Source organism: Marmota monax, unplaced genomic scaffold, assembly GCF_021218885.2.
Source record: "Marmota monax isolate L192 unplaced genomic scaffold, Marmota_monax_Labrador192_F-V1.1 WCK01_AAM20220418_F8-fsc00027, whole genome shotgun sequence".
NCBI lineage: Eukaryota > Metazoa > Chordata > Mammalia > Rodentia > Sciuridae > Marmota > Marmota monax.
Window position 1 is genome coordinate 9219728 of NW_026694617.1, and position 19604 is coordinate 9239331.

General features: G+C 36.5%; 1 protein-coding gene across 4 annotated transcripts in view; it reads left to right on the forward strand.

Moving 5' to 3' along the window:
- The first annotated feature begins 485 nt into the window (after positions 1-485).
- Positions 486-19604, forward strand: part of Kcnd2 (potassium voltage-gated channel subfamily D member 2) — a 457488-nt gene continuing 438369 nt past the window's right edge. The window contains exons 1-3 of one of the 4 annotated variants that reach the window (XM_058572127.1): positions 486-1023; positions 1203-1440; positions 1946-3678. In XM_058572127.1, the coding sequence (XP_058428110.1) occupies positions 2564-3678 (1115 nt within the window). In that variant the 5' untranslated portion in view covers positions 486-1023; positions 1203-1440; positions 1946-2563. The other 3 variants (XM_058572128.1, XM_058572126.1, XM_058572129.1) reach the window with 3 other exon arrangements.

The window sequence follows — 19604 nt, forward strand, 5'->3', positions numbered from 1 at the left end:
GTCGATGAAACCTCACTTTTTCCAAAGATCTTAATTATGATAATGATGATGATGATTCGGTAATCTAGATTTAATTTTCAAAGGCATTTTAACAAGAATTGTCTGAATCTCATTCCACATCCGGGAAAATGCATACTCAGTCCTGAAAACTACATCTCATATAAACACTGGAAAAGGTGGCAGCAGGGGATTTGAGGATGTTTATGTGATCTGATTCTCTGTTGGATCAGTTAATTTTTTGATCCTTCACCTTTTTACAGCATCCAAACCTTGGGTGTAGATTTAACTTCTCGCCATTCACGCCATCTAGTGGTTATAAATATTATACATTTGGTTTTTAAGGATGATTCCTAATGACTGGGGGGGCGGGGTACACGAAAAACAAAACGGTTGGCCGCGACAATTTTCCTGTCTCCCTTCACATCACTTACCCCTCACGGACACCTTTAACTACTTTAGCCATTTTATATATGCACAGCGATGCGTAAGAGACGATGAAGGGGACGCACACTCTCAGAGACGCACGTCCCTTGACGTTGACATTTAGAAAAGGGTTCTAAATCCTCCTGTCATTCGCAAAGGACAGAAAAGGAGTTGTGGCAAGACCTAGACCGAGGAAACTGCCTGACTTTTCAGCAACTTGGACAGATGTCACATTAACCTCAGCAACCTTAAGATCTGTTTTGAAAAAAAAAAAAAAAGTAAAAGAGGGAAAAAAGAGGGAATAGCACTTAAAAATTCCGCCGCGGAGCTTTGCAGGTTTTGCGACCCATTCGCCCCCAGAAGACAACCAATTCCTGCGCGTTCCGCTCCGTTCACCCTCATTCCCAGCTTCTCTTGAGTCTTTTTTGCCCCTTTTTCCCACGCTCGCCTTGAACGGGGACTTGGGAGGCAGAAGGAAGGCACCGGTCCCCTTTCTCCTCTTCTCCACCAAACCACCGCAGCCGAGCGCGTGAAGCTTCCCTTTGTTCATCCGAGGCTCGCTCTCCTCTCCCGGCAGAACCACCTGGATGCTCTCCCTCGGTGACATTTTGCGCCAGGGCTGGTGGGTGGCTGGGGTGGAGCGAGAGGAGCCCGAGGGGGCGGGGGCGGAGAAAGGTCAAGCCGAGGGAAAGGCAGGAGACGCCTTTCCTAACCTGCGTGGCGGGGCGTGCGCGCGGTTATTTATTTATTTTCTTCTTATTTATTGATCGCACGAGCAGAGCGGCGCGGGGAGCTCGGGGAGATGCAGGACCACCCACTGGCGGGGAAGCAAGGAGCAGTCCTCCCGCGCCCCCGCGCTGCCGAGCGCCTCCAGCCTCAGCGCTCGGACGAGAGCCCTAGCCGGCCCCGGCTCCGGCCCCGCAGCGCCGCCGCCGTCGCTCGCCTGTCAGCCCCGCAGCCCCGCCACCGCGCAGCCCCACACCGCACAGCCCCGACCCCGGTGACAGCGGCCGCGCAGTAAGTTGGCAGGAGCGAGTGCCCTCGGTTCTCGCCTCCCCCGCACCTTTTGAACTTGTTGCTGTTGCTCGGCTCGCCTGCGCCTGGCTTTTGGAAGGTGAAAAGGAGGAGGGAGGTACGGAGGGATGGGGGAAGGGGAAGAGCTCGCTTGAGCTTTATTTATGCTCCCTGGGTGCATCGGATCCGGCTGCTGGGGAGCTGTTTTCTCTCCTTTTCCTTTTCCGGGTGCACAGCGAGGAGAAAGTCTCCATGCAACTCAGCCCCAGCGCGCACTTTGCCAGGTAGGTACCGCGGGCGAGGCGCATTCTACACAGAGGCAGATGCTGCTGCCGCCACGGTGGCGGCGGCTGCCAGCTCACGGGCTCAGTAACTGTCACACTGCACCTGAGCTGAACTTGAAAAGAGAGTGAAGGGGCTATTGGGCGAACGCTTTTGGCAGACACCGAGGGTGTTTGTAGACGTGGGGGAGAAGGATCTATGTATTAACGCCCCCCACCCTGCCCAGGGCACATCACCTCCATCTCTGCAAATACGGGAGTAGTAGAGGCGGCAACCGGACTCCCAGAGACGTGGGGCAGCAGCTGTGACTGTATCTCCGAAGCTACAACAACAGGTCGCTTGTTTGAGACTCCTTTGGCGGGAAGGGCTACTTGGAAAGGGAAGGTTTGAAAGAGCGAAAAGGGAAGGTGAGAAGGTTCCCCAATTCGTCAAAATAACACCACTGGGTGACTCTTCGTTTTCTCTCTGCTACTCCACATACTGACCCCATATCGTCCAGACTCTGTCAGGGGAGAAATTAGACACCTGTTTGAAGAAACTGCTGCATCCAGTCACCTGTGTACTCATTCGTGCCAGGAGGGGGCCTGTGCTACTGCTGACACAGGTTGGGTTTGCTTCTACTGGAGGTGATTGCATTTTTAAAAAAATTGTTATTCCTAATACCTGAGAGGGAAACTTGCCTTCCTGAGGACTGACTTCACCTGGAGCACTGTTTTGGAGTAGGGTGATACCTCTGAACCGTGTTCCCCAGTACTGGGCTTGAGACGAGGAGGGTACCACTGTGCTTCTTTGGCTGACCCACTGTAGAAGCTCCTTTACTCTTGGTGCCCCACTTCCAGGCAACATGGCGGCTGGCGTGGCCGCATGGCTGCCCTTTGCAAGGGCAGCAGCCATTGGGTGGATGCCTGTGGCCTCTGGGCCCATGCCTGCTCCCCCAAGGCAGGAGAGAAAGAGGACCCAGGATGCCCTCATTGTGCTGAATGTGAGTGGCACCCGCTTCCAGACGTGGCAGGACACCCTGGAACGGTACCCAGACACTCTGCTGGGCAGTTCTGAGAGAGACTTTTTCTACCATCCAGAGACTCAGCAATATTTCTTTGACCGTGACCCAGACATCTTCCGCCACATTCTGAATTTCTACCGCACGGGGAAGCTCCACTATCCCCGCCATGAGTGCATCTCTGCTTATGATGAAGAATTGGCCTTCTTTGGCCTCATCCCAGAAATTATTGGCGACTGCTGTTATGAGGAGTACAAGGACCGCAGGCGAGAGAATGCCGAGCGTCTACAGGACGATGCTGACACTGACAACACGGGGGAGAGTGCCCTGCCCACCATGACGGCTAGGCAGAGGGTCTGGAGGGCCTTTGAGAACCCCCACACCAGCACAATGGCCCTGGTGTTCTACTATGTGACAGGGTTCTTCATTGCTGTCTCAGTCATCGCTAATGTGGTAGAAACAGTGCCCTGTGGGTCTAGCCCAGGCCACATCAAGGAACTGCCCTGTGGGGAGCGGTATGCAGTGGCCTTCTTCTGCTTGGATACCGCCTGTGTCATGATCTTTACAGTTGAGTATTTGCTTCGCCTGGCTGCAGCACCTAGTCGTTACCGTTTTGTGCGCAGTGTCATGAGTATCATCGATGTGGTGGCCATCCTGCCTTATTACATTGGGCTGGTCATGACAGACAATGAGGATGTCAGTGGAGCCTTTGTCACACTTCGAGTCTTTCGAGTCTTCAGGATCTTTAAGTTTTCCCGCCACTCCCAAGGCCTCCGCATCCTGGGGTACACACTGAAGAGCTGTGCCTCGGAATTGGGCTTCTTGCTCTTTTCGCTCACTATGGCCATCATCATTTTCGCAACAGTTATGTTCTATGCAGAGAAGGGGTCTTCAGCCAGCAAGTTCACCAGCATCCCTGCAGCATTTTGGTATACCATCGTCACCATGACAACACTAGGGTAGGTGCCATCAAGGGAAATGGGGTGGAGTTTGGATGTGGGGGAGTTGATTGTGGGTCTATTAAGGTGCTATGATACTTCAGAGAAACTAATTGTTTTCTTTTGCCTAAGTACATTTAGGAAAACATTATCTAAATGATTTGGAAAGTCTTCTAATCTGTGAAATGGTATGATGCAAAGATTGAGGTACTAGTGGGTTGCTGGCAGATATCGAGTATTGACCCCTGAAAGGGATAAATACACAAATTTTGGAATTCCTGAATATAGGAGAATGTTAAAGATATATGTATGAATATATAAAAATATATAACAAAGAAAAACAAAAACAAAACTTATGCCCTAATAAATATGTGAATATGCACAACATGTACTGCAATGTTTAGAAAATGCTTCCATGCATTCCAATGAAAAGTTTCCATGTATATTTGAAGTATTATTTTCCTGTTGATACATATGGAATGCATTTCTCTCTCTCAGCATCACAATTCTTATTTTACAACATGACAAAAAGTAGATTGTAGATGTATCAGAAAAATTTTAAAATATGCATGTAATAATAGGTGCATTTTCATTACAGCTGATAGGTTATTTTTTAGTCTGTCAGGACTGAAGCTGATCAACTCCACAAAATGTAGTGGAATGATATTTAAAAGTCTAGGTTCACAGTTTCAAAAAAAAAAAAAAAAAAAGAAGCACATGATTGTCATCCACACTTTTTTTTTTAGAAACTACAGATCCTGAGCAATGGATCCACACCCACTAAATACGCATGGAAGATAGAGCAGTGAATGTCTGGTGAGATTGATGTTCACCAAGGACAGGCTGCATTATACAATTTTGGTTCCTAATTTCCTTCTAGAATTCTTTTGTGCATTCTTTAATTGTGGGGGGAGATGAAGTTTTATAACTGAAGGGACTATTTTGAATTCATGTGTATTTTAAAATAGATTTTTAGGGCTAGTATTAAGAATTGTTTAGATGGTAGGAAAAAAAGAAGTGTCAGATGATAACTGCTGAAAGTCGAAGCATTATACATATTAGAGAATCTAATAAAATAAAATGGTTAGAGCCTTTTACTTTTATTAGTTTTTAGATAAGCCAAGGAGTGATGTTATTGCCCTTTTTTCAGCTTTATGCTACTTTTCTTGCATAGGTAATCAGTTCAGTAAGGATTTGGTAATGGCTGTAAGAAAAAAGTTATTCCCAAGGCTGCTGTTTAAGTTTTGTTTCTGGCTAATTTCATTGGCTTCCTTAAATGACATTGTGGTTAAAGTCAACTTAATTTTATTAGACATATTGTGTTGAACAGTTTCTCATGTTGTCAGATGGCCACCTAATGGAATATTTTTTACATGAGGAATTTTGGGTGAGTTAATTAACAAATTATGGTAAAGTAAAATACAGTGCTTTTGATTTTGACATAGTCTCATTTATTTTTGAAGACTTACGGGTAGATTTTTTAAAAAGCAGTTAGTGATGTCCATATCATATAGTTTGTATTTCCCTTTTATTTGGTTGACAGTTTTGTGACAGATTAAGAAGAAGATTCAGAATACCTTAAGTGCTTTTTCTTTATTAAAAGATAATTTGTTTTTTTTGTCTTATTGCCTTTATGTCATTCGAAATTATTATTATGGGACAATTGAGCAGTGCCAATCACTGTTATGATTGTAAATTAGAAGTATATGTGAATATAAAAGAATGCTGCAATAAAGGAAGAAATATTAAAAGGAAATAATACTTTAAAAAATTGGTGTATATGGCAGGTTTTCATGAGGTCTCATGTCATTTCACTCTTATCTACTGTCTAGATATAGCTATATCTACATATAGATATGTCTTGAATGTAGGAACTATTACAATGAAAGTTGTTGAGCTGCTAATTTCATCTAACTAAGAGTTCTGTTCTATTCCTGAAAAGTTGGTATTATTTTAATATTTGTTCCCTGAAATGACTTCCAACTTTTATTTTGAAATTTGTTTGTTTTCAGAAAAAAAATGAAGAAATTTTAACCACTAATGACAATGTTTATTATATAAACAAAATGTTTATAAATACTTATTTCTGCAGTAAGAAACTGAATAATAATGCTTGAGTAGTTCACATGTTTCATAGGTAAGTAGATTAGAAGGATTATATATATATATATACACACACACACACACACACACACATATACATATATGTACACTTTATCAGAACTTGGAAGCAAAACTGGAGTTAGTTTCAAGACAAGTTTCACTGATGTTGAAAATTTTAATTTTCAGGAAATTAAGCTAATTAATGATTCTAATGGAATACACCATCCAACTTTTCAGATGTGGAAATGTTACTGCAACCAAAATGAGAGTATATGTAGACATTTAGCAAAGCATATGCTTTATATAACAACAAAATTTCTTAGGAAAATGTATTTAATTTCTCATCAAAAATATTTATAGTGCATTTTAATTTCCTGGAGAAATAGATTCTTAAAAGCAGTGCCTTTTTGATTTCTTATCTGTGGTTATTTTGTGACTCAACAGCATTATGTAGGAATAGAATATATTCAGCAAAAGCCATTGCCTGACTATCTTTTATGCTGCCGTTTTAGAGGATAAAGTATAAAGTGTAAACTTTTGGAATGTACGCAGTAGTTTTAGATACCATGAAGTTGTGTCTGTGAGATGATCAAGAATTTTCCATTATACTCTGAGCTTTTTTTGGGAGGTGGGAGTTGGTACCAGGAATTGAATTCAGGGGCACTCAACCACTGAACCATATCCCCAGTCCTATTTTTTATTTTATTTAGAGACAGAGTCTTACTGAGTTGCTTAGTGCCTCACTTTTGCTGAGCTGACTTTGAACTCGTGATCCTCTTGCCTCAGCCTCCTGAGTTGGGATTATAGGGGTGTGCCACAACACCCGCCTGAGCTCTTTTTAATGTGACTATAATTTTAATGATACTGATTTTCATCAATTAATGATAATAGATGTGAAAAGGTGATCCTAAACAATGGCTATCAAAAGTTCCAGCTTATGTAAACATTACTTACATGAGAACAAATACCCAAGAGCTTTGTCATGGAGGAGTGGTAGAATTAAAGACTACTTCTCAGGTCATTTTACACAATATCTGTAAGTCTGTTCCTCCATTCCATCCTTTCTTTTCGAAGATATTTATTAACCTGCTCAGGGCCCTGGTTACCCTTTTGCCTCCATCCCACCCATTTCCCTTTCCATGGGAAAACTCTGATTACTGCCTTAGTCTGCTATGGTGAAAAAGAGATAACATCCGTTGATAGTCTTTGTTCAGATGGTAGTGTTTAAATGTTGCTCAGTTCAGGAAACTTCCAGATGTTCACCAATAATAATCAAAAACTGTTTAAAAATTTGTTCAATAGGGTCAAGCTTCAGTTTGTTGTTGTACTTCATGTTCCTGATTTGGGATTTAAAAGTGTAACCAGATGGCACATTGAATAATTTGAGGAACTATTCATATGTTAGGCAATATTTATATTCCTGATCAAGATTACTAACCATTTAGATAATCAACTTTTTTTTAAGAGAGAGGGAGAGGGAGAGGGAGAGGGAGAGGGGGGGAGAGAGAGAGAGAGAGAGAGAGAGAGAGAATTTTAATATTTATTTTTTAGTTTTTGGCAGACACAACATCTTTGTTTGTATGTGGTGCTGAGGATGGAACCCCGGGCCGCACGCATGCCAGGCGAGCGCTCTACCGCTTGAGCCACATCCCCAGCCCCACAGATAATCAACTTTTTTAAAAAAAATTTCATTGCATTCTTGAGGATCAAACCTAGGGCTTCACTCATGCTAGGCAATCATTGTAACACTGAGCCACATCCCAGTCCTAGACACATTTTTTAATTGATGATATTGCTTATAATATAAATCTGAAGAACTTCAGAAATATCATCTTGTGATCCATACCACTTTTTACATTTTAAAACCAAGTTGTTTTCATCAAAGTTTCCAGTATGGAGAAGAAAGCTGCTATATGGCATTTCTGTAAAGTTCATGTTTAGAATGAAATTTTTTGATGTTATTTTTACTTTTTGTAATTCTGGGGATTGAACTCTGGGCCTCACGCATGCTAGGCAAATACTACCACTAAGTGTGTATATATCTGTGTCCCTACTTAAAGTTTTATCTTGAAATAGGGTCTTGCTGAGTTGCCCAGGCTGGCCACAAATTTGTGATCCTCCTGTCTCAGCCTCCTGAGTCGCTGTAAATTTTGTGTATTTAACTACATGAATCATATTCTGAAGTTTGAACAAATTTGGGAAAGCAAATTATTTGTTTATATCGTATATTTACCTGAAGCATGGTAGAAGTACATTTTTGCTTTAAGGAAACTTTGTAGTTGTCTATTGATTAAAACCATCAAAAACTAGCAATATCATATTTCAATTTTAATAGGTTTAGTGAATTTATATTTTAAGAAACAAAAACAAACAAACAAAAGCAAGGGCTGGGGGGTATAGCACAATGATAGATCACATGCTTATACACTAGGTCCAGGGTTCAACCCCCAGTTTTTTTTTTTTTTTTTTTTAAGGCAAAATAAAATTTCATTGAAATTTTTTTATTTTTTTTCCTCTTTTGGTGTACTGGGGATTGAACTATGTCACAAGTCCATTTTATTTAATTTCATTAATTTTTTTAACATATTTTTTGGAGAAAGGGTCTTGGTAAATTGATAAGGTTGACCTTCAACTCCTGCCTTAGCCTCCTGATTAAATGGGATTACAAGAAGGAGCCTTCATGCCCAGCTCATTGCAATTTTTCTAACAACATGACATTTTCAAAAAAGGAAATTTTGCTTTTTAGAGTGGCATAATTTGAAAGGAATTTATCATTTAATTCATGATCAAATGTATGCTATATGATAAAAAGAAATATAAAAATACTCTTAAATAGCATCCTCCTGCTACCTGTCACAATTCTAATGATAATGGGGAATATAAGGAGTAAATCTTGCAAAATCATTTACATAGAGACTTTCAGTGCATGCATCTACTAAAATTGATGGAATTATCCCCCCTTGTGTTAGCCTCTGTACTTAAATATTGCTAATGTGTTAATCTAACAATGTTTACAGAGTCGGGGAAGTACCAAAATTTATCTGACTGGTGAAGAGCCCAATTATGGGTAAGAGTCATTTTAATTTTGGCATACTACAACACATTTGTATGAAGTTCTGTGGAGAATATAAATGGATAGAAGTTGAAATGTGGTATGTATTCTTCTTTTTAGCATTAAACACTATCTTAAGTGTTTTCATATTATTGCAGCCATCATTTGAAATAGAAACAATATTTGAGTTGGCATTTTAAACTATGTGAATTTTCCTACCATGTAAAACTTTTTAGCATGTACTTCCTTTCTAGACAATATGTCAGAAAGAAATAATATATGGTATCTCAACATGGTACTCTAGATAAGGGAACATTATTGATTTTCAGTGGGTCTGCTGTTTGTTCCTTTTACTGATGGACTTTGTCTTATATTTATTTTTGTAGTTACACCATTTAATTCAGAACTTTTCTCCCAGTTATAGTCATCTTTGAAAATGAATTACTGACATTAAGATTTCTTATTAACTGATCATTCAATTCCTAGTGGAAGAAAACTTAGCTGTCATTTATTTAAAAATTTATCATTTCACACTTGCAAGAATCTTGTAACTTTCCCATAGTTAATACCATTAAATAATAGCAGTACTTTTGGAATTTCACTTTTAAACTCATTTTTTCTTAAGATCTTCAAATATTATCTAGAAATATGCTGTAATAATTATCTGGGGATTGCTTCTGATAAGAGTAGGAACAAGTTGGCAGTTTATTCCATTCATGTAGTGAATTTCTCTCCTTGTTCTATACTCTGTGTCTCACTTTTCCCACATTCCTTAATATCATTGCTGGCTTTGCCTTTGCTTTTTACCATGATGATGCCCAGTTGATACAATATAACGATATGTTCTCATCCAGTGAACTTTTATGCCATTTGGGGGAAACTACTTAATGGTACCTGGACTGACAGAAAAGTAAATCAGTCATTTTGCCTACATTGAATAAAATGAATTAGCCTGTGAATTGTTGAAAATGTGCAATTTAACTTCTTTTTCATCGGAAGAACAAGAATAGGCAAAGATCTTTGACAGTAAAGGAAGCATTATTTTTCCTTCAGAACTATGATAAATTCATTCCTATTTCCCTCTCCCCATTTTCTCTCGTGTTTTATATTATTTTCTGACCACAAATACATATACAGAGAGAAATAAGTATTGTTCTCCCCTTAGGTCCAGCAGCTAGATTCAGCAGCATGAAATATTTTCTGGTATTGAAAAGATACCCAGCGGTGAAACACCATCTCTTTATTTTTTGTGTGCACATTATAGGGTTCTTTGCTTTATCATTTGAATGTTTTCCACTTTTGTTTTCTTCTCCAAGAACTAGCCTCTGCCTTGATCTTGTTCATGAAAACTTTTCAACCTCCTAAGCCTACATCACCTCTTGTTGGAATTATGTTTGACTTTAGTATTAAAGTCTCATTTTGCATATAATTTGTGGTTTCATTTCTTACACCTTACATATATATATATATATATATATATATATATATATATATATATATACTTATCCAAAATTCTTGGGACCAAAAAGATTTCAAATTTTTTGGATATTTGATTCTGTAATTTTTGAAGGCTTATTACCTAGGTCAGTCCTCAAATGTAGAAAAAGGTCTGTGTTTATGTATTTGGATCTTGAAATGAGTGAATACCTGCACACCATGGAGAGGTCCATAGCCACGGAGCAGTGCTGTCTCAGTAGTAGCAATAATCCACTAATATAAGAGTCTTGGCTTTGTTCCATGTTAAAAATATTTATTTATTTAGAGAAAAGGGAAAAATAACTTTTATTGATTTGCTAGCAGAAGAGAAACACAGGGGACTCCTGTCCTAGAGTCTGTGATTCTGCCTACCAGAGGGAAAAAGGGATTTTTAAAGAGGTGATTTAAAGGGTACATTCCAGGTTCCCTTGCCTGGAGTTGTAATTCACTTGTTAATTTGGGAGACAGTCATTTATTAGTTCTTCTGGTACCATCCTTGAAGTCTGAATTACTCTTTCCTGTTATGGGTGTGTGCTCAAGAATGAATAACTCTGCCTAGGTTGGGGAAGAAAGGTAATCCAACTTCTTCTGAGGTTAGGAAGGGAAAGTTAGGGAGGAGGAGAGATTAGGGAAGAGGAGGGTCATGTTAAAATATTTAAATTTATTATTTGAGCATTTTGCCTTATGATGTACTATAACCCACTCTTTTTGTCTTTCTCTTTTGACTGGGAAGCATTGTGAGATTTATCTACTTTTTTATCTATAGCTAATTTTTTCTGTAAAGGTTAGAGTTAATGGTTGTTGACTAATTTCTGCATAGAGATAATGAACCATTATCTCTAAATTACATATAAGGTACATGAAATTGTTGTCAGGAAGTCCACATTCTAAGGGCTTAAAAGGTGTACAAAATATAAACATCGATGTAGATACATAAAATGGCATTGTACAATCCACTTTGCCTTGGAAATTTTGAAAGTGTGTTATGTAAAGAAAATCTGAATCATGAAAACGTGGAGGGAGTAGGGAAGGAGTTATCAGAAGTTAATGAGAAAAAAACAACACTAAAAGAGAGGATAACAGTTGAGATAATGTCAAATTGGATGGAAAGGCTTTGTTCTAAAAGTAAAAGATCTTGTATTATTTTTAAATGTTAAGTGGACTTAATTCACCCATCTTCCTCTTTTATTTTAATACAAGTAATAGTGCTTTTGTAGACACAAAATAATATTAGTGGCATACACTCACAGGAAATCAAAATGTGGCTCAGAGTTCAATTTAATTTAACAGACTTTTTGATAACTTATTTCTTGTCGGCCATAGAAATAAGCATACACCCAGCTTCCTACCTTTAAGCAAGGTGCAGATCTAAAATAGTGGGAAAGGCAGAATATATAAATTTGTGCTATAATTCTAGATCCTGATGAGTTCTATGAAAGAAAGAAATCTGGGTAATAAGGCTGCAGTTTGGGAGAAAGGACAGAGAAGGTCTTTCTAACATGCTGACATCTGAGTTGATGGCTAACTGAAATGATGAAGTGAGTCTGTGAATATCTGAATGAAGAGTTTTAGAGAAAGAGAGGAAAAGGTTCAGGTTATTCATATCACTTATCCAAAATTCTTGGGACCAGAAAGATTTCAATTTTTTCAGATTTTTTTTTGGTATATGGATATGAGGTATCTGTACATAGTACATCATAAGGCAAAATGCTCAAATAATAAGTTTAAATATTTTAACAGGTATCTGAACACAAAATTTATTTGTTTCATATACATCTTACACACAAAGCCTCAGGTAATTTTATATAATATGTTTAGTGCATTAAACAATTTTAAATGATATTTTTAATGCACCTGTGATTGTTACCTTGTGGTGTAATAATGGCACTTAAAAATTTAGGAATTTGAGAGCATATTTCATTTGGATTTTCAGATTATAGATGCTCAGAATGTACAAACATCAAGGGGCTGAGATTTGGGGTATTCTGTCTAATGACTTTGTAATTGAAGCAATGGAGTGAAGAGTTTAGTAGCAATGAGATATGAAAGATTTTTGAGATGAGATGATACAGGAATGTAGCCTTTAAATCACCTCTTTAAAAATCCCTTTTTCCCTCTTTTTCCTTCCACTGACTTTAGCAGCTAGATTTGGTGGTGTGGGATATCTTCTGGTATGACATGAAACCCCGTGGTCACATACTATCTATTCATTTCTGTGCACATTTGCAAGACTCTGATTTTGTAGATTCTGTAGAATGTTTGCCCTTTAGTTTTCTTCTTTGAGAACCAGTCTTTGCATTGACCTTCTCCTTGAAGCCCTTTCCAACTCCCAAGTCTTGTCATCTCTAGTTGGAATTACCCTTGATGTAACTAAGTTTCATTCTGTATGTAATTTTACTTCTTGCCTTCATAACTAGTTTGAAAGGTTTTCCAGGTTTGAGTCTGCATCTGTTAGAGACTTAGCCTACATAATGCTCAAATGTAGAAAAAGGTATGTGTTAATGTGTTGCAGATCATTGATACCTCCATTGTCACAAGCAATCCTTAGCCACTGAGCAGTACCATCTCAACATAGGCAGTAATTTACTAATCTAGGCCAAACTTAGATTAAAAAATATGAAAAAGATCATTTTACAAATAACTTCATCATGTACAGATTTTCATTTTTCATTAGATTTGTCATATTTACTTTAGCTTAAATTTATATTGAGTTATTCATGAAATTGTCCCAAAATAGGGCATTTTATAATAATATATGATTAAATTATTAGCTGATTAAAAATAAAATAGTTCAAAGAAAAAAATGAATTCCACATTTTAGTTGAAGAGACTACTGGTGGACAATAGATGGAACTATATGGGAACTTACAGGGGAATTTAAAAATTTTGCGTATAGCTTTGCAGATTAACAGCTGTAAGTTCTAGTATTAGTGCTTATTTGGCCATCCTTAGAAAGTCTATGAGCTACCCAGTATCCATTAATAAACTCTATGGTGAAATTAAAAAAAAAAAGAATATCACATTAATTTTGAATTCTATTTAAACTAATTGCATTCCTTTTTTCTCATTTTTAGTAGGTATGTATATATCCTCTTCAGGTGTTTAATTATTTTTATGAATTTGAAAGAGAAAGTGGTTTACATATCTTGAAATCTGTGGAGATTGCCATATGATAAGATTTTTTTTTCAGTACAAATCGGATTGTGACCATGCATATGGCATATGTATAATGAAAATTTATAGAGGCAATGCATTGATAAGAATCACCATATTGGAGAATTAAACATAGTCATGAAGGGATAGTTGGAAGACTTATGGGTTTAGAAGAACAAGAATTGAATACACATATATATGCTTGAATCTAAGGGAATTAAATGTGGCATCAAACTTTGGCATTCTGTTTTCATTAAAACATCTTTCATCCAGATAATTCTATATTCTACCCAGAAGTTCTGTTCAGAGGCTGGATTATTCATGAAGTAAGCTGGGATTCATGAGGGCCATCACACAGGAACTATTGTAGTATTCCTGGGCTTTTGCATGTGATGAAGTTGGATGATAACTAGACTCCCATCATTACCCTCCTTTCTCTATTTTGAATGAGGATCTGGTTTCCTTTCTTCATTCTACAGAAAGTAATGTTATCTAATCCTATGCCATTTTATTACATTTTAGGAAAAAATGTCACCATGCTTATTGAAATTTATTAATTAAATAATTTACAATTCTTACCAAATGTGGTATTTTTGAATTGAAAATGTAATAAGCTTATATATTATATTCTTAAATTTGATCAACCCCCCAAAATGGACATTAGATACCTTATTGAGTCAGAAAAGAATGTCCTGAATGGGCTTTCCCAAAGGTGTGAGTTTTCTATTTCAGTCCAAAGGTATTAAAATAATGGACTTTTAACATAAATGGTTCATTAGTTTCTATAAAACTTCTCTATTTAATCTTGAAACAAAAGTGAAATGTAGTTTTGAAACTCTCATAAAGTCCCCAACCTATCTTGTGAAGGAACCTATGCTAGATTTCTGGGGGCTCTTTTGAAGTCTAATGCTCCTAAGAGTACAACACACTGGAAGCCATTTTACTCCTAATGGTTCTTATTCTACTTGAAATCAGTCCTTATCATTAAAGAAAATATTACAAAGAACACTGAGCAATAAAAAAAAGCAGGTCTGGAAGTTTCTCCATGATATAATTAAAATTCTGATAATGTCTCCATAGTTTAAATATAATTTGAAATCTAATGAATAAACAAATTCCTAAGTTTCATTTTATTATTCTTTCGTTGGTCATCTGGTGATTATTAAATATTTTTGAAACTGAATAGAATTCACATATTGAACTGAATTTTAGATAATGGACTAGTTTTGATTTTGTTGATTCTAATATTGATGCTTTTGACAGAAAGCTGTGAAAACATTGTTAAATCATTTGATTTGTTTTGGTCTAAAGAACAGAAAGTCAAAAGTTGAAGGTTCATAATTTGCTATTAAAAACTCATGTGCATGTTAAAGTCAAATAAAAGATTTGAAGGTATTCTGATATTAAACCTTATGACTTAGAATGTATTTTGAAGGAATATTTTCAAGCTTACTTTAAATAGTATGTTTCTACTTTGAAAAGTATAAAAAAAATGCCATTTTAACCCCTGCAGTTACAAAGAGGAAAATAATGCCTCCTTTAATTCCCTTAAATGTTTAAGTTTGCTAGAAAAATAGGTAGTAAGTAGATACTTGCAACATTTTAGGAAAAATATTTAAGATGGAGCTAAACTGATAAATTATAAGGGAGGGTCTTATATTGCTGTAACATTTTTACTATACATATTTTAAAGCATTTGTTAGTGCACTATAGTTATATATAATAATTGGGTTCATTTTGTTATAATTATACATACATGGAATATTTAATTTGCTCCATTTCCATCCCTGGTACCTCTTCTGTCCCTTTCCTTCCCCCAGCCCCATTCTTCTTACTCTGCTCTACTGGTCTTCTGTCTGTCTATCTACCTACCTACCTACCTGCCTACCTTTAATTGGTATTTTCTAGATATACGTAAAGGTGGAATCCACTGTGGTACATTCAAACATGCACACAGCATAATTTTGTAAAAAGCTAAGCCCTTGATACTAAGAGCCAAAAGAACTAAACATTACTGTTGGCTTTATTCCACATGCACACAATTTTAACTGTTACTCCTTTTCACATCACACTTCTGTCATTCATATATGCATGACCCTCTTTACCATCTTACCTATGCAGTTAGTAACATTTTAATAATGTAACTTGTGCATGTGAATCTACTGCCTCAAATAAAGGTATATCATTGATATTAACCTCCATCTAACTACATGCACCTTTTCTTCCCATCATGTTCCACTGCCTCTCCCCGTTTCTACTAAAGTTCACCATTATCCTATACCCTGTGTTTGTTATCCTTAAAAATGTATTTTTAGTTGGGAGATTTCACGGAGTTTATGAAAGAACATAATGTTTCATGTAGTCTTGAGTTTTGTCATATAATATTATGTCAGTTTTACCACACAGAATTTCTAAGCATTGCAATGCATTTTGATTGCTCTATAACATCTTATTCTATTATGTGAGTATACCATACTTTATTTCAACTATTGTTCTGATGATGACACTCAAGTTGGTTTCATGTTTTTCTGAAGAGTGCTGATATACAAATTGTTGACAACTGTGTATGTTTTGCCTTGGGGTGAAATTGGTGGTATTATCCTCATTTGGAGGATAATACCTTTTTTTTTTCTGAAGCTGTTTCAGCAGTTGATACTCTTACTATCATCCCCACAATTCTATGAAGCAAGTACTTAATATGAAGAAATGAAGGCTATTGTTTCCATGGGTATTGCTTTTACCATGATCTTTTGGAGATGAGAAATATAAATGCAGCAACCATAACTTGAATTTTATTCAACTCTGTGATTTGTAGTTAGATCCTTTCCAAGTCCAATAATATGAAAGTTATCAAACTTGAAACTCTCTCATAAGGCTTTGGTTTATTTATTCTTGTGAAATTAAGAATGAGGATTAAAGGATTGAAGTTGATGTTCAATTGGTTTTCTGATATTTTATAGTGTTCTATAAAAGGTTATATGTGAATTTTTACAAACATGTACAATCAAGAAGACATTTACATTCATTTCATTTGTATTGTTTACTTTATCAGAACATTGTTGTAGTTAGAAAAACTACTCTAATTTCAAAACATCTCATAGGCATTCAGGAGTGAATGCATCACAGAGAAATAGAATATAAGAATAAATGTCAAAAGGAAATTGCTTCCATTCCAGGAAATTCTTAATTATGGGAGCTAAACTGAATATTATTTCCAATCCTTCATAAATAGTCTAGTAATTTTTATATTTGAAATAAAATTCAGTTATTTTGAAAAACATAATTAACTTTGGAATATATATATATATATATATATATATGTATATATATATTGTCTTTTTTAATATAGCATTTCTGCTATTGGCTTTAAAATTGGATGAATTTAAAACAAAGTGTCAGAATATAGCACAGTAAATATTCTAACGAAAACAAAACTAATGTAATTTTGAAAATGTCTGTAAACTATTCTTTATGGAAATAGAGCATTTTATTGAGGGCTGGCATAGTCTTAGAGTAGTGAGAAGTGAAGTGTCTATTGATTTTGCAGAGAACTTCATTATTTTCATGTAAAGAGTCCAAATACATTCATAATAATCTAGGAGAAAGAGAGGATTATTAAAAAAAAGTAAAGGGAGCCATTTTTTTCCAGTGGAATAGCAAACGTTGGCAATATGTTCTAAAACATTCTATTTTAAGGCAAACTCTGAATAAATTAAGAAATTACTTGACAGACCACTCACATTCCTTTTACTTCTGTCTCCTTATTATTTCTCACATTTCAGTGCCCAATTTCTAGATCTCTACATATTGCTTTAACTATTACTAAAATACGTGTGAATGTATGATGTAAACTCAAATATGCATTTAAGAAATACAAACACACATATGCATCAGTTCAAAATGTATAGATACATAAGTAACATGTACATGTGCAGATGTTGCTATACACATATCTCTTATTTTTCTGTGGAGACACAACATTATTTATTGATGTTAATAGTTTTTAGGAAGATCTGAGCAATAAATACTTATTTCCATACTTTAAGAAAAATAACATTTTACAAGAGGGTCTATTTGGTATCATTTGGGGCCTCTTTCTTTCAATTTTTCTGTATAGAAAACTTAAACTTGTTATTTACAATTGTATTGTTTCTTTATAATATTTCTTTAATGATTTACTCAAAAATATCTTAAATGTATAAGATAAGGTATAAGAGACTGCCTGGATTTAAATATCAGTTCTCTAATGTGCCACTCAATGAACTTGGTCAAATTACTGACATTCTTGATTACCTGAAATTTCCTAGCAGTAAAAATTGGCTAAGACTGGTGTGAAAATTAAATGTAAATATTACATGAAAATTCTTAGGATAACCAGTTCACGTAGTTGCTACATGAGATATTACATTTTAGTCAGTTTTTGCAAAAGTTGTGATCAAATAACTGACAAGAACAACTTAGAGGAAGAAAAGTATATTTGGGACTCATATTTTCAGAGTTCTCAGTCCATAAATAGTTGGCTCCATTACTCTGGATCAAAGTTGAAGCAGCATATCATGGTGGAAGGGTCCAGAGTAGGCAAGCTGCTCAGCTCATGGTGGGAATCAGGAAGGAGAGAAAGAGAAATAGAGGAAGAAGGGGCTATAGGGAAGATGCACCCTTCCAGGGCATGCTCTCAGTGACTCACCTCTTCCAGCCATTCTCCACCTGCTTGCAGTTACCACCCAGTCAGTCCATTCAAACTAGAATGTCACTCCAGTCAGAATGGCAATTATGAAGAATATAAGTTAACAATAAATGTTGGTGAGGATGTGAGGGAAAAGGTATGCTAATACATCGCTGGTGGGACTGCAAATTGGTGCAAGAAAACTTGGAATGGAACCACCATTTGACCCAGTTATCCCACTCCTTGGTTTGTACCCAAAAGTCTTAAAATCAACATAATATGGTGACAGAGCCACATCAATGTTTATAACAGCTCAATTTCACAATAGCCAAGCTATGGAACCAACATAGGTGCCATTAAATAGATGAATGGATAAAGAAAACATGGTATATATACACATGGAATACTAGTCATTCATAAGTAAAAATGAAATGATGGCATTTGTCAGTAAATAGATGGAACTGGAGAACATCATGCAAATCCCCCAAAACCAAAGGCCAAATCTTCTCTCTGATATATGGATGCTAATCCACATCAAGGAATGGTGATGAGGGGAAGAAGAGACATACTTTGGATTAAACAAAGGGGAATGAAGGGAAGGGAGAGGGAGGGGAAGAGGAAGGACAGTAGAATTAACTTGACATAACTTTCCTATCCTTGTATTTGAATACATGACCAGGGTAACTCTGCATCATGTGCACGCACAAGAATAGAATCCTAATTAGGATAAGTTGTAATCCATGTATGTATACTAGCCAAAGACACTCTACTGTCATGTATATCTACAAAGAACAAATAAAAATAAAGTGATGATACTATAAGATAAAAATCTAGAGTGTACTTTATAGCTCTCATATCTAATCATTTAACCTCTGAATATTTCTGCTCTAACAGGAACACTTGTGGGATACCTCATATTCAAACAATAACATTCCTCTACTGGCCCACAAAAGCTCATGTCCATATCTTGATGCAAAATGCATTTAGTTCATCTTCAAGAGCTCCACAGTCTTAACAATTTCACTATTGCTTGTAAGTCCTAGTCTAAAGTCTCACCTGAGACTCAAGTCAAGCTCTTAAATACGAACCCCTGAAAAAATCAAAAGCAAGTTAGATATATCTAATATACAGTGGTATAGACTAAACATGCCCATTCCAAAAGGGAGGAATGGGGACATAGAAAGAAAGGATAAGGGAAAATCAAGACCCAAACCCAGCCAAGCAAACATTTCCCCTAACTCTGCTTATAACTACTCCTCTAGCATCTAGGAGAGATTTTTATTGTATTACTGTTTTATAAAGTGTGTGATATTAAATAATATTTATTTAATTAGATATTAAATTTTACAGCTAGTACATGTTTACTAGCTTTGCATAAGAAAAAGCCTCTAGTGGATCCCACCAATAGATGGTTCAGCAGGAACTAATTGTTGAAGAGTTAAATCAGGCATTTCCCTTTTAGAAACTAGAATTTTAAGTCACCTTGAAAATATTTTT